The sequence below is a fragment of the Lipotes vexillifer genome, unplaced genomic scaffold (assembly GCF_000442215.2).
Source record: "Lipotes vexillifer unplaced genomic scaffold, Lipotes_vexillifer_v1.1 scaffold232, whole genome shotgun sequence".
NCBI lineage: Eukaryota > Metazoa > Chordata > Mammalia > Artiodactyla > Lipotidae > Lipotes > Lipotes vexillifer.
The window spans coordinates 853268-879153 of NW_006793997.1; the positions used below are offsets into that span (position 1 = coordinate 853268).

General features: G+C 43.9%; 1 protein-coding gene across 1 annotated transcript in view; it reads right to left on the reverse strand.

Annotated features, from left to right (window-relative positions):
* The window catches only part of TMC5 (transmembrane channel like 5), a 31557-nt gene extending 20770 nt beyond the window's left edge, over nucleotides 1–10787 (reverse strand). Inside the window, 8 exon segments of the mRNA XM_007472180.1 lie at nucleotides 442–597; nucleotides 1737–1881; nucleotides 3564–3715; nucleotides 5880–6128; nucleotides 6575–6662; nucleotides 8809–8908; nucleotides 10477–10597; nucleotides 10599–10787. Coding sequence (XP_007472242.1) covers nucleotides 442–597; nucleotides 1737–1881; nucleotides 3564–3715; nucleotides 5880–6128; nucleotides 6575–6662; nucleotides 8809–8908; nucleotides 10477–10597; nucleotides 10599–10787 — 1200 coding nt within the window.
* Nucleotides 10788–25886: the final 15099 nt, after the last annotated feature.

Here is a 25886-nt window from a genome sequence, read left to right on the forward strand (position 1 = left end):
CAGGTATTCCCAGTTTACAGGTAAGGAATCTGGAGCTTAGAAAGAGTAAATCACTTGCCAGATTCCATCGGTTCACAATACTTACTGAGTGTCTACTCGGTGCCAGGGGCTATGAGAGACATTTGGGATATAATAATAAAGGAGGAAACCAGAACCTGATCCCAAGCCTGCAGCCAAAGTTCCCATCTCTCCACTAGCCCAGCTTCCCACTCTGAGGTGTGCACACAGGTCACCTGGGGATGTTCTTATGATGCAGATTGTGGGTCAAGGGAGGGACCCAGGATTTCTGCATTTTTTAGCACACTTCCCGCTGGTGCCGATGCTACTGGCCACGACCACAGTTTGAGTGGTGGGCTCTCCCCTCCCCTCCGCCTCCTGCATCCCGTCCCTTCACCTGCTTCTCTGTGCTCCAGACCCTGGAGTTCCTGCCTCTCTGGTTACCTCTGAGTTGTTCTCAGCCAGGTAATAAATGGCTATACAGCAGGCAATGGTCACTCCAGTAGAGACAACCCAGGCTGCCAGGTGGGCAGAGAAGCGAATCAACTGCTGATTGAGTGTTAACTTGACATTCTCCTGAAGGATTTCTGACAGGTTCTCCTGTAAACACAAGGAAGTCAAGTTCACCCGCAGACCCCCTCCACTGTCAGCAAAGACTCCCCCCCAGGTCTTGCTGCCCCTAGTGACACAAATCCACCCCAGATCCACAGGAAAGAGGGGGTAAGTGCACAATGAACTTGGATTAAGAGACCTGTGGGAAAATCTCTAATGGGCAAGACCCCCATCACTTCATTAAATACATTTTCCATCTGAGAGAAATAGAGATTGGGACCATGATCTTGGGAAAGTACATTGAGGCTACAGAACCTCCTTGAAGAATAAGGCTGTGTGTCTACACCAGGGAACCCTCTTGTCAAAGCCCCTTCGTTTATAAATTCTGCTTGCTCTTTTTTTTTTTTTTTTTTTTTTTTTTTTTTTTATTAGCTAGAACTATACATGATCCTAGACTGAGACTACAGCAAGCAAAATGAACATCACTGGAGAATAAAGGAAACACGTCAGAGTTAATATATATTAAGGACCATGAATCTTGAGCTCTTGTGACTTAAACAGGTCAAAAAATAAAATACTGATTGACCTTTGGTTTAATGTCTTGCAGCCTATTTACTGGTTCAATGAAAGTTTTCCTTTATTTTCCTTCTGCTTGCTCTTTTTTTTTTTTTTTTTTGATAGTTTTTTTCTATAGACCGGGGTTTGTCAACCTTAGAGCTATTGTCATTCAGAGTTTGATAATTCTGTGACAGGGAGCCTGTCCTGTGCACTGCAGAATGTTGAGCAGCATCCCTGGCCTCTACTCAGTAGGTGCCAGGAGTACACACTCCCTGGCTGCAACAACCAAAAAAGTCTCCAGACATTGCCATGTGTCCCCAGGGCAAAACCACCCCGAGTTGAAAACCACTGGATAAAACTTTAAAGTATTTACATTTAGACCTTTGTTATAAATTGTTAAATTGCCCTCCCGCAAGCTTATATCAATAACAAAGACACCACGTTGTGTGAAAATGTCCATTTTCCTACAGTGTCACCAGCCCTGGGCATTTAAAATAGTTTTAGGGGTTTTTTGGCAATATCATGGAGAATAAAAAATAATTCATTAGTGCTTTAAGAAAAGTTACAGACATATTGAAGGAGGAAAGATGACTGGCCATGGGAAGGGGTGTAAAGCTAGCTTGCCTTACCCTTATCTCAGTGCTCAGATTCTTCTGTTTCAGCTTTACAGTGCTTTTATGAGTGACAGTGAAATCCCAGCAAAAGATGAGTTTAGCAATCCCTCTGGAGTGAATGTGTGGGTTAATGAAGTTGTTCCGGAAATACCTGGCCATGCTAGGGAAGGCAGAAACCAAAATACCCAGAGGTTATTAGGACAGTCATTGGGGGTGCAGGGAGTATAACAGAGAAGAGTCCCATCATTAATGGTGAAAGGCAACATGGAAGGGTTAGCCCCAAGTTCTTCTGGAACAGGGCAACAGCAAACAGAATAGTCAGGAGTGCTGGCTTTGGGATCTGACTTTGTAATCCTAGATTGCCAACTGCGGGATTTTGTCATTTTAACTGTTCTGAGCCTCAGCTTCCACCTCTATATAATGGGGAGAATAATAGTTCACACCTCACAGAGTTATTATGGGGGTTGTATTAGTTTCTGCTATAACAAATTGCCCCAAACTTACTGGCTTAAAAGAGCACTTATTTATTCTTACTGGAGGTCAGAAATCAGAAAATGGGTCTAAAATCAAGGTATTGGCAGAGCTGTATTCCTTCTGGAGACTTTAAGGGAGAGTATGTTTCCCTGCCTTTTTCCAGCATCTAGAGGCTGCCGACATTCACTGGCTTGTGGCGCCTTCATTTTCGAAGCCAGAAGAGTAGCATATTCCACTTTCTCTCTGACTTTGACCCTCCTTCCTCCCACTTTCAGGGACTTTGGGATTACATTAGCCCATTTTAAGATCCTTAATTTCATCAATCAAAATCTTTTTTGCCAGATAAGGTAACATATTCACAGGTTCTGGGGATTAGGACATGGACATCTTTGAAAGGGGAAGCATTATTCAGCCCACCACAAGTCAATGTAGCCCTTAGGGCACTACGCACATGATAAAGGCAGCTGTTATTATCATGGAGATGTCAGTAGGATTCAGTGAAATCGGGCCCAGGAAGCACTTAGCACTAAGCCTGGCATGTAAAAAATGCTGAGTAAAATGGACACTACCTTTCCAAAATTTGCCACCACTGAGTAATAACAGCTTTAGAAACAGAAACATTTCCTAGTTTGATAGGACAAAAACAATCTTGTTTTATTTTGGATTATCGTGCTGGCAGGGAGGTTGTTATGGGATGAATTGTATCCTCTAAAAATTAATATGTTGATGTACTAACCCCTAGTACCTGAGAAATTGACTGTATTTGGAGATAGGGTCTTTACAGAGGTAATTAAGTTAAAGTGAGATCATTTAGGTGAGCCCTAATCCAGTATGGCTAGTGCACTTATAAGAAGGGCTTATTAGGACTCAGATATGCACCAAGGGCGGATCACATGAGGACACAGTGAGAAGGCAGCTGTCTGCAAGCCAGGGAGAGAGGCCCAGGAGAAACCAACCCTGCTGACACCTTGAACTTGGACTTCTAGCCTCCAGAATTTGAGAAGAAAAATTTTTGTTTTTTAAGCTCCCCAGTCTGTGGTACTTTGTTTCAAAGACCTAGTAAACAATAGGTTTAAGAGATTGAACATCTGTACCTCCTCTTTGACAATTGTCAATTGACAACGGTCAGTCAAAACTACTTGAGTCATTGCATCCCTATTTTCAGACTGACCAATTTCTTTAAAAGCACATGAACACTTCTCTTCCTCTATCCAAACTTATACTTTATGCTCTAGGACAAGGAATGATAAAACAGCAATAGAAAGTTGAAATTTCAGAGAAACTGTTTCTCCAGTAACTTTTGAGTCTCTTGAATTTTGCCTAAATCTAAAAAGAGCTTTAGAATCAGAAAATGCAGACGTTCTATACCTGAAGAGCAAACTGAAAAAGCAGACAACCAAGCATGCTCCGACTGTGAAGATGTAGGCCAACTGCATGTTGTAGGAGGTCCCACTACTCCCATGCTGGTTTTCAGTATTGGTGTAAAAGCCGTAGTACATCACTGTGTCCCTAAAATAACCCTGAAAGGGACAATAAACCACAGGTCAGGTGGATCTCTTGAGAAAACAATGAATGACTATGGTCTGCACAGTTGACCTCTTCCATATGCAAGAAGCCTGCACTGGTCAGTGTAGACATTTTGTTTGCCAGGAAAGAGGCACCCAAGGCCACTGAGAACGTAGACGTCTTATCACTAGGCTTTCAGAGGTGCAAAGGAATCTCAAACCAACATAACTTTACAATGGAGGGACCCAGTGATCACCACCCAGACCCAGTGACCAAGCCAAGCATGATTAAAAGCAGGCCAGCCAGCCATTATGTGCCTCTGTCCTCTAACAAGTATTATGGTCAAACAGGTTTAAAACGAAACAAATCAAGCCTTTAGGTCTAAATTTCAATTTACAGGAAATAAGGAGTCTGTATAAATTAGAGGAACAAATTAGAGAGACCCGGAGGAAACAATCTGACAATTGCAGAAGGTAGAACATTGGAATCTGCATGACAACTGGCCTGGTTTCTGCAATAAGCCCATGTCAAGAGAAAAGGAGGAAGGGACTTGAGGATATCATTCTAGATTAATAAAGACTCCAGAGGAAAACAACTGAACGCAAAGAGAGTGTGGTCTTTGCTTGGATCCTGGCCTGAACAAAAAGCTATGAAAGACATTTGGGGGACAACTGAGAAAATTTGAATATGGTCTGGATTTTAGATGATATTAACTTTTAATATTGCTAGGTGTGATAATGTATATGCCTGCAGGAAAATGTCCTTATTGTCCAGAGATGCATGTTGAAGAAATTCAGCTGATGTCTGTGATTTACTGTAAAATACTTCAAAAAACAAATTTGGGAAAATGGTAGCAATTTAAAATCTACGTAGTGGGTCTTTGGATGTTTATTTTACTGCTCTTTATTTTCCTGTATGTTTGAAATTTTTCGTAATAAAATGTTTCATATATACAAATATACACAATAATGAGAAAAAAGTGAAGGATAAGTTGACACAATAATTCCATTTGAATGTGTCTATCCTAAGGGAAAAAAATTTTAACAGAAAAAGAAAAAAGAAAGACGAATGGAGGAACCTTACTGTGAATGCTCTACTACAAGAGTAGGCAAACTCTTTCTGTATAGAGCTAGATAGTAAATATCTTGGGCTTGGCCAGCCCATAACTGCTCACCTCTGCTATTGTAGCAGGAAAGCAGCACAGACACGGAAACAAATGGTTGTGGCTGTGTTCCAAAAGAACTTAACCGAAAAGACACTGAAATTTGAATTTCATATAAATTTTATGTTTCACAAAATGTTATCTTTCTTTTCATTTTTTTCCAACCATTTAAAAACATGGAAACCAATCTTATTTTGCAGGCTATACAGATTTGGTTCTTGGGCTGTAGTTTGTCTATCCACAGAATCTCAGTGGCAGAAATCGCTTCTAGAAGGGGGCAGGGGCTATGTGCTTCAGTAGGCAGCTGGGTAGATATACCGTGGTTGTTAATAAAAAGAATAATATGGATGTATATCCATGCTCAAGATTCATAGTGACGGAAAAAAAAAAAAAGTTGCAAAGCAAGATTTGTAGTATCTCATCTTCTTTTATTAAAAAAAAGTTTAACTATATATCTATCTATGTATCTATGTATCTATGACTGTATAGAAAGAAAAATGGTGGACAGAGGTACACTCCAAACTGGAGAGTTAGACAAAAGAAGGAGGGTAAAATAGACTTTCTCTTAGTTTGCTCTCTTCTATACTAGGAATTTTTTTTTTAAGGAGGACTGTATTTTGTAGAAAGAAAAAAAAGAAAGAAAAGGTAGATCTGTGAACATCAATATGAGATGTCCACCACATATTAGGTGGAAGAAGGCAAGTTGTAGGCAGTCTATAGGAATAATTCATCTTTTGTTTAAAAAAAAAGGTGCATATGTCCATGCACAATGTGTCCATTTGTGTGCAGAGAAGAGGATTCTGGACAACAAAAACTGTTAACATGTTCACCTCAGGAGACAGAAATTCTACTAGGCTGTGTATATGTTACTTTGGGGGAAAAAAAGAAATCATTTTAAACACCCTCTTTCCCCATCAGTTGACTCCCAGGCAAAATGAGAGGCCTGGAAGGGTGACGGGCAGACCTGTCCCTGCGTCTCCAAGGTGTGAACTCTGGGCAGGGGATGGTGCACTTACAGCCCCGGTTAAAAATTCCAGTCCAGTGAATTGGAGGTGGTTCTTCTCGGCCATGGTTAACTGAGGGATTATGATGAAGCTGAAGGTCACAATGAACAAGAAAATGTTGAATTTCAAAAGCCACCTCAGAAAGTTGAAATAGGAGAGGACGCTGGTGCCGAACTTGCCTCCGATGACCTTGAGCGTCTTCTGCCACAGGCTGATGGAATTGAACAGTTCCGACAGACTGTTCTTGGATCTCCGGTATGCCTGCGGGTAGACACAACGTGCGCGGCTGGACCATCCCTCAACAAATATCTATTGAGCAGGCTCCATAATAGCGACAATGGCCACTGTTTCTAGAGCGGTATGATGTGCCAGGCGCCACGCTCAACGCATTTGCAAACATTATCTCATTTAATCCTCAGGACCACCCCCTAAGGTGAGTGCTATTATTTATTACCTTCCCAGGTTTGCTATTGAAGGTGACACTCACAGTGGCTAAGTTGCCCAGATAACTCAGCAACCTCTTAGGCCTTCCCATGCCTGCCTGTTTTCCCCACACCTAGACTGACCCAGTTTCTACGTCTTTCAAGGAAACAACCGTGAACTTTGGTTCCTCCTCCCTGTGGGTCCCTTCTCATCCTTACTCTCCCACCTCCCTGGTTTCACCCTACTCTGTGCCCATTTACTGACCGCAGTAAAGACCGATTTACCAATGAAATGGAATTCACACACTGAGCACAGCCGTCGAGCTCCAGGATACGACCGGGCTGCTTACTTTTCTCTTTGTCAACCATTTTCCTGTGGGAAAGAGCAGAAGAAAGTGAGAGACACCAATGCTGTAGTTGCATTCATTCCCCAAATATTTCCTGAGTGCCTGCGATGTGCCAGGCATGGTCCCAGGTGGTGAGGTAGAGACGGATTTCCCCAGCTCATGGAGCAGACATCTTAGTTGGAAGAGGAAGAAAATAAACAATAAATATAAAAATAGAGTGGGTAAATGATATAGGATAATAGAAGGTGAGTTGTACTATGGGAAAGAAAATCGAAAAACAGAGTAAGGAGGTGGGAAATGCTGAGGTGAAGACCGTGGTACAATTTGAATAGTACAAAGCGTTTGCGCCAAGTCTTGAAGGAGAAGAGAGGTTAGTCTATGGATAAGGGAGTGTCTGAATATAGGGAACAGCCAGTGCAAAGCCCCAAGGAGTCCAGGACAGCTGGAATGGAATGAGCGGGGGAAGGGTGAAGGGTGTGAGTGATAACTGTAGGTAGGTGGGTGAGGTCCTATAAATCAGTGGTTCTCAACCTAGGAGATTTTGCCCCCAAGGGACATTTGGGTAAGTCTGGAGACTTTTGGGGTTGTCAGATTGGGGGTAGGGAGGGCATTGACATCTAGTTGGTAGAGACCAGGGATGCTGCTATACACCCTACAGTGAACAGGACAGCCTCCCACAACAAAGAATGATCCAGACCCAAATGTCAGGTTGAAAATCCTGCTGTAAAGTCTTTCAGGCCATACAAGGCCCGCGCTCTGTGACAGAGGAGGCCATGCAGAGTTTGAAACAGAAGAGTGTTTTCAAAAAGATCCAGCCACAGTTTTCTCTTTACTTCTCCATGAACTCATGGCATCTCCTTTGCTCTGACCCCTTCCTGGCTCTCTTTTGTCCACCCCAAAGGTCCATCACCACATCACCATCTTCCAAGGCTCAGCTCACAGATGCCCCCTGCTTTGCCCAAGGGAACTATCTCTCTCCTTCTAATCCTTCCCCTGCAAACTCCTTCCACCTTGATTTGGCCTGATTTTCTTTCTGTCATTTATAAGTTACTTGTTGACCAATCTATCTCCCCTGCCAGACTCGGAACCTCAGAACTATTGCGTCATTGAATTATTTATTAGCAACTGCATCCACTCTACTAGTTTCTGACAACTGCTACAAATTGCAAAAAGAAAAAGAAAAAGGCTGAGGAATGGTAAATGTAAGAAGGGCTGAAGGCTTAAACAGCCCTCGCTCTTGTCTTTGAATTCCTGGGCTTGGAAAGCTTCTGAGGTTTTGTTTGTTTGGGTTTTGTGCTCCCCCGCCCCGGCGCCTTGTGGCTTGCAGGATCTTAGCTCCCTGACCAGGGACTGAACCTGGGTCAAAGCAGTGAAAGCACCCGAGTCCTAACCACTGGACCACCAGGGAACTCCCTCCCCTCACCCCCTGCCGCCACCTTATTTTTTTTTAAACAGTAGTTTGAGATTTACAGAGAAATTACAAAAAGAGAACAGAAAATTCCCATCTACTACTCACCATTTCCCCCCTTTAATATCTTACATTTTCATGGTAGGTCTGTCACAACTAAGAAACCAACACTGGTGTCTAACTTTTACCTAAACTCTAGACTATTCCGATTTTACTAGTTTTTTCACAGGTGCCCATTTTCTATTCCAGGACCCATGCAGGAAACCACATTGCACTAATTGTCATGTCTCTTTAGAACACTTTAGCATGTGACCGTTTCTCAGACTTTCCTTCTTTTTGATGACCTTGACAGTTTTGAGGAATACTCCTCAGGTATTTTGAAGAATGTCCCTCGATTGGGGTTTGTCTGATTATTTTGTCTGGTTAGACTAGGGGTGCTGGTTTTAGGAGAGAGTACCACAGAGGGGAACTCCTTCTGGTCACATGACTTTCCCTGGGAATGTTAACCTTGACCACCTGGTAGTATTAGTCTGATTTCACCCCTGGGAAGCTACTTGCCCCTTTCCATGCTCTGCTCTCAGGAAGCAGGTCACTAAGCACCGCCCACACTCCAGGCAACCAACACAGATTGTGTGGAATTCTTCCGTAGGAAGATTGTCTCTTCTCTTGCATTTATTTATTTCTTATCTTTCCAACATGGGACAAAAGTAGACGATTGAGGTTTCCATGAAATCTGGGCAAGAAGAACAGCTTTTGGTCCATACCTAAGGTTCCTTTTCTCTTCCATGGTCCTTGGTTGATTCCTGATGGCTTTAATTCTGTCTCTAGATGTCATGGGTATCAGGGATGCGATTAACTTTTGTCCTGCAGAAAAAAAAATGGAGTTTAATTTTTTTCTCCTTTAACAGAATAATAGCATTTGAAAATACGGTGCTGAAGACAGAGCATGTTTTTATAAGAGCACAAAGAAAGCAGAATATATGTACTCAGTGATCCCAAAAGTCACAAATAAAAACAAGAAGACGGCACGTACACGTGTGAAATCTCGAAGCCAAAGCATATGACAGTTTGCACGCAATTCTAATTCAGTGCTTTCCTTTTTCCCATGACGAGGAACAGTCAGCAAAGCTGATGAGACCCAGAATGTTCGGTCGGCCTGGCTCTCTTCCCTCTGTAATTTCCCGCATGGCTTTCTCTTGCCCCCTGCACTCCAGGCCCAAGCATCTTCTTGACTTTTCTGGACTGTTGTCTTGTGTTCCTCCATCCGCTGGAAGATGAGGACTCCCCCGCTCCTCTCCCAAGAAGTCAAATTCCCACTTTGCGTCAGCGTGGCAGATACTGCTGGTCATCTATCCCGCAGTCAGCTCTCCTTTTTGACAGAATCCCAATCTGGTTCAGAAATCTACGGCCCTCTCTCCCATGGACCTGGGCTTCTGCAGGGTGGGACCCATCTCCAGGCACAGGGGACAGATCCCAGTGAATCCAAGCCTACCTTGATGGTCCCAGTCCCCTTGCAGGTGACCTGTTCAGGCCCAGGCATGTGACACGTTGGCCAATGTTCTGTGAGGGGTGGTCTGCTGAGGAGTTTCTTGGAAAAGGTTTCTTCCCTCTCAAAAAAGCAAGACTCAAAAAACATGGAAAAGGCAGACCCTTCTCGCTCTGGGTGGTGGTGTGTCCGCGTGTGACGCCTGGCACTGCTGCCCCCCGTCCAGTAACAGTGGAGGGACAGCTGGAGGCCCGACAGGGGTGGCCGGGAGCGGGCTGGCTCCTGGCCCTGTTAGGGAGCTGTTTGTTTGGAACTCCTCGTTTCAGTGACATAGCTGAGGTGGAGGGAGATTGCCCAGAAGAGGGCCACCAAATCACTTGGCGGAAGACGAGGAATTTGAGTGTCTCCTGAGAGGGAAGTGGGAGTAGACAGAAAGGAAGAAAGGCGAAGGAGGGAGGAGGAAAAAACCTGGTTTCACGGCAGACTTGACAAAAGAGGCATCCCTTGTTGCCAAATCCAGAGTGGAGAGCGATAGGACCAAAGCCGGACAGGACGGTGGTTAGGGTGTCAGGCTTGGGAATCAGGCAGACCTGCATTTGACCCCAGATCTGCCACATCATTTAACTTCCCTGAGCCTCAGGGTCCTCATCAAGCAAATGGAAATGACAGGCATGCCTGTCTCACGGGTGTGGAGCGTGGTAAGTAAATAAAACTAAACTCGATGGATAACAAAAAGGCACAACACTGGGCACATGAAACGAGCTCGATCAAGGTAAACTCCTTCTTTGGTATCAGACGTTCTCAAAGTGACCCCTTCCGCGATCCCAAGCACCCTCAGGTCATCTACCAAACCTTCACCCTCCTCGAAGTCTTAAAACCAAAACCCTGTGGGCAACCTGGAAGGTGCTGTTCCCGTTCTAACTCCTCTGCCCCGGGGTCTCACTACCTTGGATGTTCTCATGTGAGGTACGAGGGGTGTCTAAGCCCATGCTTTCTGAGCTATGAAGGGTCTGGGAAAACGATTCATTCGCAGGTGTTGAACACCGTAAGAACTGCTTGCGTTTTTTTGTCATTGCAATTGCTGAACACCTGAGAGTCTGTCACATCAATGTCAGAAATGGAGGAGACCAGACTAACGCTTGCATTCGCCAGTGTCTTTTCTGGAACAATCTGACTTGAAGATGGATGGCTTTGGACCCCATATGGGACATTCTCAACCTCAACGATGATTTCATTCACTTGGTCACCAGACAGCATCTCTGGCTTCCTCCAAGCCTTACGCTCCACCAGGGTGGGCTTCCCAAGACCTCATATAGCCGTCACACTGGCATTGAGGGGAACCTCCAGGAAAAGTGATGACAACCACAGAGAGCCTTCCCCCCCCATCCACAATTTTGTTTTGTTTTGTTTTGTTTTGCGGTACGCGGGCCTCTCACTGTTGTGGCCTCTCCCGTTGCGGAGCACAGGCTCCGGACGCGCAGGCTCAGCGGCCACGGCTCACGGGCCCAGCCGCTCCGCGGCACGCGGGATCTTCCCGGACCGGGGCACGAACCCGTGTCCCCTGCATCGGCAGGCGGACTCTCACTCACCGCACCACCAGGGAAGCCCTAGAGTATATTATTTAATTTCCACAATCACCCTACAAAATAAGTACTATAATAAACCCCATTTTATAAGAAGACTGAGGCCCCAAAAGGTAATTTGCCTAAGGTCACAAAACCAGCAAGTAGCAGAGCTAGGGATCAAACCCAGGTCTGTCTGGTCCCAAAGCAGGGCCTTTTAATCACTTCACCCTGGTCCTCTCCTGTAACAAGATGCTGAGGTATCACTCATTCATTCATAAATGAATGAATATTTATGAGTACCTACTAGGTGCCAGGCACTTCCTAGATGTGGGCATGATACATCAAAGTGGCACTCTATCAGGAGACTGTCCACCAATTAACTATAAATGATTTGAGAATCAGAACTGGTGCAAAGCAAAATGGTGCAGAAAGCCAGGTTCATCTCTGGGTCCTCTTTCTTTACTTCTCTCTGCCTCCTGGGGACTCCCCCCGAGAGGCCCTAATCTTCATGCTGGCCAGAGAGAGCATCTTAGGAGGTTTAAAGGCATTTCTTTTTCCCCAGTAGTTAAAGCCATTCCCTGCTTTCGTGGGAACCAAATGGAGAGCATGACTGTTTATATCCCCACGGTTTTCTCTCCCAAGTAGCAACACCTACCCCTTGAAAGATACAGGCCTCCTTGAGAAGGCTCTTAAAGAATGAGGCTACAGGATATCATCCACCCTAGGGGGTCAGAAGGTGAGGGATGGTTTTAAGTCATGGGGCCCCGCTACTTGCGTTGTTACTTAGAGGACGTCTTCGGTTTATTCCTCGTTTTTCACAGGTTTGCCTTTAACTTCCAGTATTCCCTGGCCTCTCTCCTCTAATGCTTTTTTATTTCTCAGCCTCTGCCTCTGCTCAGACCTTCACCACAGCACACAGTGGTCCTTATAGCACTTCCTAACTGATCTCAAAGCCTCCTCCAAAAAAAAAAAAGCCTTCTCCAATCTGATTACTTCTACCCTCCACTGTCATAATAATTCTATGATTATTCAGAAAAATTGGGCTCAAGGCACTGCCACCTCACCAGCACATGTATTAAGGCACGGGATGGACATGTGACCCAGCCTTCTTTCCTATGTAAAAATGATTGGTTCATGTGTAGGTATGTGTCCCAAATAGGGCTGGAGAGAGCCTCCTCAGCACTGACTCACAGGCCAAGAAAGAAAGGAAGACTTTCCATGACATTGCTGAGCTGTGTGTGTGTCTAGGCCTGCTGCTGTCATGCTCCCTGGCCTGCAGGGAAAGCCTGACTGGTTGAGATGAATGAGGTGAAGCTTAAAGAGAAGCTGCATCAAGCAAAGATGCAAAATAGATGGAGAAAAAGAATCCAGGTGGCCCTGAGCCCCTGGCTTCAGACTCAGAGGCCCTGGTTCCTGTGGCTCATACAACAAATATCTCTGAGCACCTACTATGTGCCAGGCACTGTCCTAGGTGCTGGAAGGTAATTCTACCTTCAATTCTTTGTCTCCCTATATCCTTCCCACCACACAAGCCTTGGGCCTGGGTGAGTTGGGTTTCTGTCACTTGCAACCAGAAGAGTCCTAGTGACGACGTCCTGATATCCAAAAGAGAAAAAACTGCATGTTTAAAAGAAAACCCGGGCTTCCCTGGTAGCGCAGTGGTTAAGAATCTGCCTGCCAATGCAGGGGACATGGGTTCGAGCCCTGGTCCGGGAAGATCCCACGTGTCGCGGAGCAACTAAGCCCGTGCGCCACAACTACTGAACCTGAGCTCTAGAGCCTGCGAGCCACAACTCTGAAGCCCACGTGCCACAACTCTGAAGCCCACGTACCACAGCTACTGAAGGCTGCGTGCCTAGAGCCCGTGCTCCGCAGCAAGAGAGGCCACCGCAATGAGAAGCCCATGCACTGCAACAAGGAACAGCCCCCGCTCTCCGCAACTAGAGAAAGCCCTCGCACAGCAGCGAAGACCCAACACAGCCAAAAATAAATAAATAAATAAATAAAAGAAAACCCCATTATGACAAATTAAGGAAGTACCGCATCAGTTACCACACCAGAGGCCAAGAGGAAATGGCAAAGTCCTCATTGCCTGGAACACATTCCTTCTTCAGGGTTGATTATTTTTGGTCACTGTCCATTTAAGCCTTACCTTGGGGTGACTTGCGCCAATCATGTCCAGACAAGGGTGGGTCTCCATAAGCTTGGCTGAGGCCATTGTCACCCACATAAGCAGGGCTCACTGGAATGAAGAGACAAGAGACAATTAATCCTACCACACTAGATGTTACTGAGCACACAGTGGTCAGTAAGACTTGTTAATGGGTCACAAATCAGAGTTCAAAAAATACTTGTCTGGAGGGGGAGGGATGAATAGATGGAGCTCAGAGGGTTTTTTTTGTTTTTTTGTTGTTTTTTTTTAACATCTTTATTGGAGTATAATTGCTTTACAATGGTGTGTTAGTTTCTGCTTTACAACAAAGTGAATCAGTTATACATATGCATATGTTCCCATATCTCTTCCCTCTTGCGTCTCCCTCCCTCCCACCCTCCTCAGAGGGTTTTAGGACAGCAAAAATACTCTGTGTGATACCATAATGATAGTTACATGTCATTATATATTGGTCCAAACCCATAGAATGCACAGCCCAAGGTGAACCCATTGTAAACTATGGATTTTGGGTGATAATGATGTATTAATGTAGGTTCAATTGTAACAAATGTCCCACTCTGGTGGGGGACTCTGATAACGGGGGAGGCCATGCACATGTGGGGCAAGGGATATGTGGGAAATCTCTGTTACCTTTCCCTCAATTTTACAGTGAACCTAAAACTTCTGTAAAAAAAATAAGTCTTCTAAAAATTGAGTAAAAAAAAAAAAAGCTTTTGTAGGTGATTACAAAGCTTCCTTCTAGGTCTAGCATTTTATGATGACACGTGAATAAATTTGAAATTTGGCATGATTTTCTTAGGGACAGAGTCCACTTTCAGCATCTACATGACAGTGTCACATTTCAATATATTTTTATTCAACTCATGGTAAACAATGAAGGCTAAACTCCCCAACAGGGAAAATGGAGCACATTTTGACGGAGATGTACAAAATTATACTGCAGGAGGTTCTGGAACTTCTTGCCAAGGATCAGTTCCTGGCTTTGCTGCTTACTAGCTGTGTGCTCTCTGGCATGTTACTTAACGTCTCTGAGCTTCAGAGTCTGTAAATCAGGGATAATAATAAGACCTTTGCATAGGATTGTTGGGGAAATTGAATCAGTTAATACATGTAAAGTGCTTAAAATAATCCTGGAACATAGCAAATTCTTAATATATATTAACTATTGTGGTAAATTAATTGTTTTTCAGCAAATATTACATTTCCTCCACCTTGGAAACCTCCATTGAAGTTGGGCTTGCTCATGTGACTTGCTTTAACCAGTGGAACATGGTAGAAGTGACAGTTTGCTAGTTCCAGAGACATCGTTTGTTTCTGCTTCCAGCTTATGCCATGCGAAGAAAATGGCCCAGGTTAGCTCACTGGGTCAAGAAGGACACTAGACCTAAATAGAATCTGTGACCTCAAATCAGGCACAGCCAAACCCAGCCTGGTTCAGTCAAACTCCAAGCAAACCCACAGATGTGTGGGTGAGAAATAAATGATGTTTATCGTACAACATTGGGTTTTGGAGTTGTTTGTTATGAAGCATTCCTGTGGCAATAGCCAACTGATACATCCCTTACAGTTGTTGCTATTAATTCAGTTAGCATTGCTCAAGCACCAGCTGTATGCTAGGCACTAGGAAAATCACATAGAGCCTTGGAGGATACATGGATGAAATGGGTTCTCCTTAAGGAGTGCATAGTCTAACAGGATGGCATAGCACTGGACAAGTGAATGCCGGCACAGCAGCCTTGGTCCTACAAGGAGCCCAGAGAAGGAAGCCACACTTTACGTGACCACTTTTTTTTTTTTTGCGGTACGCGGGCCTCTCACTGTTGTGGCGTCTCCCGTTGCGGAGCACAGGCTTCAGACGCGCAGGCTCAGCGGCCATGGCTCACGGGCCCAGCCGCTCCGCGGCATGTGGGATCTTCCCGGACCGGGGCACGAACCCGCGTCCCCTGCATCGGCAGGTGGACGCTCAACCACTGCACCACCAGGGAAGCCCATATGTGACCACTCTTTAAAATAGCTTTCTAATTCCAGTGTTCTATGCAGCTTGGTGGTCAGGAATCCGCATTTGCCTTGATCCTACCCAGAAGTAATGCAGGGTCAGAGAGACCAGATTCTGATACGGACTCTTTTGATTTAGTAGCTGGGTGACCTTGGGCACGTTTCTCTCTGAGCCTCAGTTTTCCCCTCTGTAACATGGAGAGCTGTAGTGTCTGTCTGAAAGGTGGCCACAGATGAAAGAAGACTGTAAAAGTAAAGTGCTTGGCAGGGTTTCCAGGACATGGGAAACACTCAAAACCTGCTGGGCATTATTAGCTCTGCTTGCATTGGGGTGGGGCAGTGTTTCTCAATCTTTTTTTTTTCACTACTGGCCACCTAAGTAGCCTTTTTAGACATTTCTTCCTTATTGCCCTCCCCCATGATATTTTAATACCACAGATATACGTATAACTATATACATATACTGTATGCATATCTGCTTTATACATAAAAAAGGGAAGGTTTTTTTCTGGCATTTCAATAAATTTTCGCCCCTTGGGATTGATATGCCCCACTGAGAATGCCTGGCATAAAGGTTTGGAATAGCCCAAGTTAATGTTCCCTATGCAAATGTGTAAGAGTCCGCGTTTTTCCTTAGTACGTGGCGATGCATCCCACCCCCTCCTCCCTGCCGTCTTCAATCCCTTCCCCACCCACCCCCTCAGGGCTGAGCAGTCTTCCATCTGCACCAACCAACACTTGGGTCCCTCACTCTGTTCATGACTGAACACTCCTTTTTCCAGCTCTCACGGGCTCTGAATTCCTATAACATTGACTTGTGCCATGAGCTGGCTTCTTCTATCAGACAACAAGTCCCTTTTTTCTTCCGGAAGTTGAGAATGGGTAGAATCTCCTTTACCTCCTAGAGCTAAACCTTCCCATACAGCAGATTCTGAGAACGACGTGATTTTTCACACATTGTCAGTCTGTTTGCTAATTTTCTTTAGTCTTGATGTGCTGGTGTCACCTACTCACTTAGGCTTTACGAACCTTGAGGACAGAGCTACTTCTAACTCCCTGTGCCCCCAGGAGGTTCCAAAGATACAAGTGCTGACCAACTGAACACCTGCAGGATGCGCCAAACTAAAGCTGGACACTGGCAGCCACACAAACTGAATCTTGTCCACCAGTGGTTTTGTTTGTCCAGCTCAGGGATTTTATTTATTCAAAAAATTATTTTGGAGCATGTAAAAACCCAGATTTCTGGCTTCTTTAGAAAAATCTGAGGATCTGGCCACACTAAGCCCATCTTCCCACATCACGGCGATGGACTGAACCTGACCATCAGTCGCCTCACACAGGCACAACCCCTGCCCAGCCTGCTTTGATAATTGATGACACTGCTTGTCTTCTCTAGACCCTGAATGTTCAACCCTTGTAAGGTGGGTGTTTGAAGGAGGAGGAATAAACCAATTCTTCTCCTGCTGATCTTTAATGATTGGTCCCAAGCCCACTGAATTTTACTTTCTTCCCAGGATATGATTGTCTTCTTAACAAATGCTTACCATAGCCATTGCCGGGAGCACCTGGCACAGAGGGGCTGTACGGATTTGCCATCTCCCTGGACTTCATTTCAATGCTTTCAGGATAATCTCCATCCTTTCTCCCAAGGATGCCCAAGGGGCTGTCACTCTCACGGTGAAATGAGGGCTGGACTGAAGATGCTCTGCTGAGCATTCTGAAATCCCAAAATGATGGATCAATAGTCATCCAATAGCATAGTAAGGATAGTCATCCATCCATCCATCCATCCATCCATCCATCATCAATTCATTCATCCCACAAATGCTGACTGAATGCCAACCATGTATTAGGCATGGGCAATGGGGTGAGAATACAAAGTTAAAGACATGGGTTGTCTACCCTCAAGGAAGTCTCAGTACAGTCTGGCCGAGCTTATTAACCACAGTCATAAGCAATTATAATACAAGTAGCAACTGATGAATATAAGAAGACAGGCCCAAGGAGTTCAGAGGAAAGAGAAGAGAATTTGGGCTGGGAGTCTGAAGTACATGGAAAAGAGACATCTGAGCTGGGATTGGAAGAATAAATTAATACATAGTTAAGAGGAGGGCATTCCAAGGATGAAGAACAGCACAAATAAACATGTGAGACCAGAAAGGGTTGAATATATAAAAGGAATGCTATGAAAATCAATTAACCTGGAGCAATGATTCTCAATTTTATATATATACCTATTCCCAGGCCTCACCCCAGACATATAAATAGAACCTCTGAAAAGTTGGACCCAGGCATTTGTATGATTTTTAAGTCTCCCCAGGTAATCAGATAATTCTAAGCATCAGCCAAGGTCAAGAACCACTGACCTAGAGTACAGGGTTCAGGTAGGGAGAGGATAGCAGAGGTGAGAGGAGGTCAGTCAGGCTGGGCTTTGGCTGGCGTCTTACGTTAGCTCAGCGCATCCTCATTCTTCAAAGTTCTTACAAGTGAAGTGGTGTAGTCTTTCTCCCAAAGGTTATGAAGAACAATGGAAGATGAGAAAAAAGGGAGTGACAAGGTCAAAGGTATATTTTTAATGATGAGCCAGGCAGTGGGGGATAAGACCAAGGAGGACGTTTTGACATGGTCCTATTAATCCACCTATTTAGGTTGTATTTAGCATTATTCCTGTAGGCATTTGACCTCGCTGTGCACCCAAATCCCATATCCTTGTTCCTAGAGGTAAATAAAAGCCATTCGTCTTTGCTGAATTCATAAATATTACTAGTAGAAATAAAACTTGTATTGGTTGAAATTTCACATGGTAAATTTGTTATAGGTTAAGAATAATCTGAAAAATAAATAAAGCATCACATCTTGTTGGCAACGTGAACGTTAAGAAATTTAACCCAGGAAAAACAAAGTTTGGCAAAACTGTCACCCAAGACTAACTAACACTCAGCGACCCAAACTGTACCTGGTAAAATTTGTCAATGACCAAAATTGATGGAAGATTAAAATCTTTTTGACAAAATTTAGATCTATCAAATCTGAACCAGGAAAAATTGGACTTAAAATTTAAAAAATCCTCCGTAGAGGTGAAAACGAATTAATAAAACTTGATGAAAACAACAATGCAGAAGAACAACGAGCCAAATCTACTCTAAACATGAAAAGTGATCAATTCTGACAATAATTTCAGTAAAATAAAGATGAAAGTGGAAAAAAATCAGGAGTGGCTCAATCATCTTGTATAAAAAAACTGAGGAGTTGAATGGATTTCATGGAGTTAGATCTTCAAAAGACTTTCTTGATTAAAATGCCTTCCTGTTGATATAATTCTGGTTAAAATGTTTGGGTTCATAAACATCATCTTAATCCTATAACCTCATTGGCAAAGCAGCAGTGTCAAAACAGTGGGGATCTAAATGTCTTGCAGGGATTAGACAGGAAGAAATAGGAGACTGGGAAGGATGTTATTTGAGCAAGAAGTGATGAAAGATTATGTTCAGGTAAGGGCTTGAAGCCTCAGGCTGAGAGTCCAAGGACCAGGTGCGGTATACAGGTAGGCATGAAAGTTTCACCTTAAATTCATGTCATGGAAATAATCATACGTGTCCTTATCCCAAACATCACCAACCAAGTTCAATTGACTTAATGATCTAGCCTTCATCCTCCATCCCCAGGGGAGGGAGATTCCGGCACTTACTCCCTGGTCATTTCCGGGTTCTCTGAAGAGCCATAATCATGAGCATTCTCAGCACCTGGGTAATCAGGCTCCCCCCAGAACTTTGTAGAGCTCCGATGGTCCTCAGCGCCAGGATAGTCTGGTTCCCCAAAAAAGTTTGGAGAGTTAGATTGATTCTCAGCATCTGGATAATCAGGCTCTCCCAGAATGTCTATGTATGAACTGATTCTGGAACCAGCATATTCTGGATTCCTTCTGGAGTCTGGATGGTTGGAATTGGCTCCGGGGCCAGAATAGTTAGAGTTTCCCTGAGCTCCAGCGTAGTCTGGCTCTCCCAAGGAGTCAAGATAATCTGGATTTGTTCTGGAGCCTGCATAGTTTCCACTGCCTTTGGAACCTGCCAAATCAGGATTTCGTTGAGATTCAGAGTAGTCTGGCTCTCTGGATGAGCCTGGGTGATATGGATTGCTCCAAGATCCAATATAATCTGGCTCTGCTAGAAACCCAGGATAGTCTGGACTTGTTCTGGAGTCTGCAGAGTATGGGTTGCTCCTGGTGCTGGGGTCATCTGAGTTGTTCGGAGGACCTGGCAAATCTGGATAATCCTGAGTTTTCAAATACCCCCGGGTATGGTTCCGAGACCCATAATAGTCAGGGTAATCTGGATCCTCCTCATAAGCATTATTCCTGTAGGCAGACATGTTTACCCTGGAGTATTAAAATGTTCCTGCCTCTGCAGTTATTCAGGGATCTCTTTCTTTATCTGAAAAACAAAAAGGAAGGAAAGGTCAGAATTTTTTTCCCTTTCTTCCCTGCAAAGATTGATGGTTCTTTTCCAGTATCTGTTCTTTTTTCTCTCATAGTTGGGTACACAGCTGCCCAAAATAAGGACTATGTTTCCCAGCCTCCTCTGCATCTAGGTACAGCCATGAGACTGGTCAACGAGATGTGAGCAGAAGTGATATACACAACTTCCAGGTTGTGCTGTTAAAGGGAAGGGGTGTCCCTCCCTTTCTCTGTCTTCTCACTTCCCGTGAACTGGACTGTGGAAATGATGGGGCGCTTCTTGGCCATATGCACACACAGGCAGCACCCACCCTAGGGAGAGCAGCAGAACAGCCTGGGTTGTTGATGATTTCACAGATCAGTGCCCAATATCAGCTTGGGCTTTTATGTAAAGAAAGAAATAAACCATTATCTTGTGTAAAGCACAGTTTTTTGGAACTGATACTTTTGGCCAAACTTATATCCTGACCAATACCTTCTGCTGGGGAGGGGAGCAATGAACCAAAAGATTGGAAGAAACAAGGACTTATTGAGCACTCTGATTGCACTTGTTCTTGGGTTCAAAGCATAAATTACTACGAGCGCACAAAGGAAGAATGGTTAATGGTAACTAGAGGTCTTGGGTAAGGAGACAAGCACTACCATCCCCTCCAGTTTGAAAATATGGTTTTATTAGTTCTATGAGCTGTAATCTATAGACACAGAATACTTTCAAATCAGAAGAGATGGGGTTTTAATTTCTAAGTGAACTATCTGTTGTTTTTACTTGCCTTTTACCCATTTCACCTTTTACCCATTTCGCCTTCTTTTGGCATCAATGCCCTGATTTTCCTCTGGGCATCTGCTCACGGTCCGGGAGATTCAGGAAAGGCCGATTGCATTCCTGACTCCAAGGATGGTCACATGGCCAGGTCTGGCCAATCAGTGTCCACCATACCCCCGGCCACAGGGTTTGGTTCAGGAATGGGCACATAACCCAAGTCAGTCTTCCAGGACCTTGACGGACTAACTGGGAAAGATGTGCTCTTATTTCACTAAGTTGCTTTGGAGATAGAATATAAGCCTGGAACTTCCAGTGTAGTGTCAGTCAGAACAGCAAAGAAAATAAGTAGGGGCAGAAATTTAAAGAAAGAATTAATAGGATTAGTGGACTGACCTGTTATGGGAAGGATGAGAGCTAAGGAAAAGAAAAGATAAAAAATAGGTCCACGGTTTCAGCCAGCACGATTAGATAAATGGCGATGCTTTTGAAAGAAGGAAGTAGACCATATTTAAAGTTCAGCCAATGTTTACAGGTTTATCTCTATGTGAACAAAAAGGGTTAGACTTTTTGTTGAGTAATCGGAGCTAAAGAATGAACCTTCTGCTGTGCCTTATTTGCCAACTCAATCCCATACTTCTCAGTATAGCAAAAGTCAGTTTTTCATTATTTTGTCCCTACCCAACATCCACTTCTGTCTTTTGTGGCAACATTTTCCTCTCAATCCATGTCAGCCAGGTGTAGACGTGTGACTCAATCAGAATTATTTGCTTCTTGGCCACAGTGATTGGGTCGGAGCCAGTGAGACTCAATTCTGGGAGTTTTGTCAGAAATGTTGAAAGAGAGAAGTTCTCTTTTGGCTGGACTTGGAGTTAGGAAGTTATAAGCCTGAAGCAGCCAGAGGTCACCAGGGGAGAAGGTCTGCCTGAGAGTGGTACCAACAGGGAACAGAACAGAACCAAGAGATAAACAGAAAGAAGGATCAAATGTTATGACACTGTTTAAGCACCTGAATCCAGCCATGCCTGAAGGCAGCCAGCCACTGGATACTTGAGTCATTACGTTCCCTTTTTGACTTAAGTTGGTTTGAGTTGGTTTTCTGTCATACACAAATGAAAGAGAATTTCAACTAATATGCTGAGGGGTTTTTTTTTTTTTTTTTTTTTTTTTTTGCGATACGCGGGCCTCTCACTGTTGTGGCCTCTTCCATTGCGGAGCACAGGCTCCGGACGCACAGGCTCAGCGGCCATGGCTCATGGGCCCAGCCGCTCCGCGGCACGTGGGATCTTCCCGGACTGGGTCATGAACCCGTGTCCCCTGCATCGGCAGGCAGACTCTCAACCACTGCGCCACCAGGGAAGCCCTCCCTCACTTTTTAATTTACTTATTTAATCACTGACATATCTTGAAAAATCAATGAAGATTGCTCAAGCAGAAAGGGAAATAGGGGCAGAGGTTTTTCCCCTACTTAAGACAGAAAATAAAACCAACACAATTCTGATTCATGTAAAAAGAAGCCTTCTTTGCAGAAAGAAAAACAAAAAAAACAAGCTGGATAAAAGGAGGCAAGAATTGGTATAAAGACAGACAAACAGACCAACGGAACAGAGTAGAGAGTCCAGAAATTAACCCTTGCATATAGGGTCAAATGATTTTCAACAAGGAAGCCAAAACCATTCTACAAGGAAAGGACAGCCTTTTCAACAAATGGTGTTGGGAAAACTGGATATCTACTGCCAGAGAATGAAGTTGGACTCTTACCTTATACCATATACAAAAAGTAACTCAAAATGGATCAAAAAGACCCAAAGCTAAGACCTAAAACTATAAAACTCTTAGAAGAAAACAGGGGGAAAGATTCATGACCTTGGATTGGCAATGATTTCTTGATTCGACACCAAAAGCACAGGCAACCAAAGTAAAAATAGACAACTTGGACTACATGAAAAAAAAAAATTTTTTTTTGTCCAGGAGATACAGATACCCAACAAGTAGATAAAAAGATGCTCAACATCATTAATCATACAAAACCACAATGAGATATCACCTCATATCCATTAGGATGGCCACTATCCAGAAAAAGCAGAAAATAGCATGTGTTGGTGAAGATGTGGAGAAACTGCAACCCTGTACACTGTTGGTAGGAATGTAAAATGGAGCAGCTGCCATGGAAAACAGTATGGCAGCTCCTCAAAATATTAAAAATAGAACTACCATGTGATTCAGCAGTCCTGCTTCTCAGTATATCCCCAAAAGAATTAAAGCAGGGTCTCAAAGAGATATATGTACACCCATATTCATAGCAGCGTTATGCATAAGAGCCAAAAGTGGGAGCAAGCCGTGTCCATCAATAGATGAATGGATAAACAAAATGGGGTACAGCCACACAATAGAATATTATTCAGCCTTAAAAAAGGAGAGAAATTCTGACATCTGCTACAACGTGGATGAACCTTAAGAATATTATGCCGAGTGAAATAGACAAATCACAAAAAGACAAATGTTGTATGATTTATTCCAGTTATATGAGGCATCTAGAGTAGCCAAACAGAAAGCACAGTGGTGGTTGCCAAGGGCCGAGGGGAGACGGAAACGGGGATTTGTTAGTTGTTGCTTAATGGGTATAGAGTTTCAGTTTTGCAAGATGAAAAAGTTCTAGGACTGGTTGTATAACAACGTGAATGTACTTACACTACTGAACTGTACACTTAAAAATGGTTAAGATGGTAAATTTAATGTCATGTATTTTACCACAATTTTTTAAAAGAATTGTAAATACAAAAACAAACAAAGAAAGGAGACAGAATTTTTCCAAATCACAGTCATTTCAAAATGAAAACCAGATTTTAAAATGAGTAAAACACTAAAGCACTGTGTCTGGGGACAAGGGGAAGAGTTAAAGCTGGAATAGGCTGACTGTGTGAATGTTTTTCTTCCTAATCCCCAAGTAAGCTACAGAAGCTGTAAAACAAATCAAAATTAGTTACAATAAAAGTGTATTGAATTTTTGAACTGTGCCACTTACTTAAAGCCTCAAAACTAGCACAATAAAACAATTAAACGTTCAACATAATATTCATCAAAGCAATAAAAGGAAATTGAAAAACCGACAGCCCTAAATGCACTTCCAATCATACCTGCACTTGACAAAGAACAATGACAAATGTGATACTTTCAACCTACCTCCTCTACCAGGGTGCCAAGGAGCAAAGGAGAAGCAAAACCTAGCAGGGTAAAAGAAATCGAAGATGATTCCCTCGTTTATCCAGAGGAATGCACCTCCCAGGGGCTCCAGAAAAACTAGACCACAGGGCACAGTTAAAAAAAAGACTCAATAATTCCCCCACCTCTGTCCCAACTGTCTGAAATGTATTCCATGAACTGGCCCCTGCCTGCCTCTCCCCTTGTCTCCCCTTGTCCATCATTCTCTGAATCCTGTTGACCCTTCTTCTGTGAAGAACCAGATGGTAAATTTTTTAAGCTTTGCAGGCCATATGGTCTCTGTAGCAACTAGTCAGCTCTGCCATTGTGGCACAAAAGTAGCCCAAGGCAACACAAAATTGTTGTTCCAAAATCTGAATTGTTTCATGTGCCATGAACTGTTATTCTTCTTTTGATTTTTTCCTATAATTTAAAACTATAAAAACCATTCTCAGTTGGAGGGGTTGCATTTGAACTGCAGAGCGAATTTTGCCAAGCCCTGTACTAAACACGCTGGCCTGTCCTGGGTCATGACCTTTGTACATGCTGTTCCCTCTGCCTAGAATGCTTTTCCCTCCACTCTTGGCCTGGTTAACTCCTCATTCTTAAGGTGTCAGCTTAAATGCTGCTTTCACAGAGAGGCCCCCTTTATTTCTCCCCATCCATATAGTTCTCCTTGAGTCTCTCTCATAGCATCCTGCCCCTTTTTCCCACAGGACTTACCAATTTGTAATTATATATTAATTTTATGCACTTATTGTTCAAAATGTGTCTTCCACTAGACTGAAAGTTCTGTGAGGGCAGGAGTTGTTCTGTTTTGCTCACTATATCCCCAGGATCTAGTACCATGCCTGGCACACAGGAGATACTCAATATTTGTTGAATGAATGAATGAATGTTGTCTCACAAAGTTCTCATTCATCTCACGCATTGCCTGGAGCCCATCTTGGTGGCAGCTACCCTCAGCCAGTGGGAGGGGAAACAAACCTAACTGTGATCCGTTGGGCCACCCTGGGGGAGTGGGGAGTGGGGGAGCTTTCACTTGGAGCAGCACTTCTTATGCCTAGCTCCATCATTTTGGGCCCAAACACATCCCATTTAGAAATTGACGGTTTCAGATCTGCGCAGGCATTCTTTTGTGGGTGGGGGGGGCGGCGGCAGGTGCGGTGCCCGTGCTGCACAGCACGTGGGATCTTAGTTCCCTGATCAGGGATGGAACCAGCACCCGCTGCGGTGGAAGAGAGAAGTCTTAACCACTGGACCGCCAAGGAAGTCCCAGCGCAGGGATTCTTGAAAAGATAAATTCCCTCATGGAAAATAACAAGAAATCTCCCAGCGATAGTTCCTTCCTTTTTATTTCCTGTTCAGTAATTCAAGTTAACAACCGTGTCATCTCAATTAGTGCTAATAGCTCTTCAACACCTCTCTGAATTGGCCAGTCTCTTTTTCAACAGGAGAGATCAACACTCCAGGCTCAGAACCTTCATGAGGCCACAACTTATGACTAGAATTTAACAATTTCATTTTTAAATTAACATACAGTAAAATATTTGGAGGATATAGCTCTATGAATTTGAACACTTGCATAACCACCACCGCAATCAGGATACAGACAGTTCCATCACCCCCAAAACTCCCTTGTGCCCCTCCCTGTAATCACCCCTCCTCCCATCCTTAGTCTAACAAGGATCTGTTCCCCATCCCTTTAGTTTTGCCTTTTTCCAAATGTCATATAAATGGAATCACACAGAATGTAGCCCTTTGAGACTGGCTTCTTTCATAATCTAGTTAGAATTTAATAACATGATTTGGTTTTCCCTGTATGTATATATGTCTATAAATATATAGTCACTATAAGCAAGTGACAGAAGTTTTCCATTTACAATAATGTTTATCTATATCTATAAGCAAGTGATAGAAGTTTTCCATTTACAATAATGTTTCCTTTTAAAATAAATCCTTTAGGTTAAAAAGAACAGATAAATAATAGTATTCACGGTAAGAAAAGGGGCAACAGGGCTTCCCTAGTGGCGCAGCGGTTGAGAGTCCGCCTGCCGATACAGGGGACACGGGTTCGTAACCCGGTCCGGGAAGATACCATGTGCCACGGAGCGGCTGGGCCCGTGAACCATGGCCGCTGAGCCTGCGCGTCCGGAGCCTGTGCTCCGCAACGGGAGAGGCCACAACAGTGAGAGGCCCGCGTACTGCA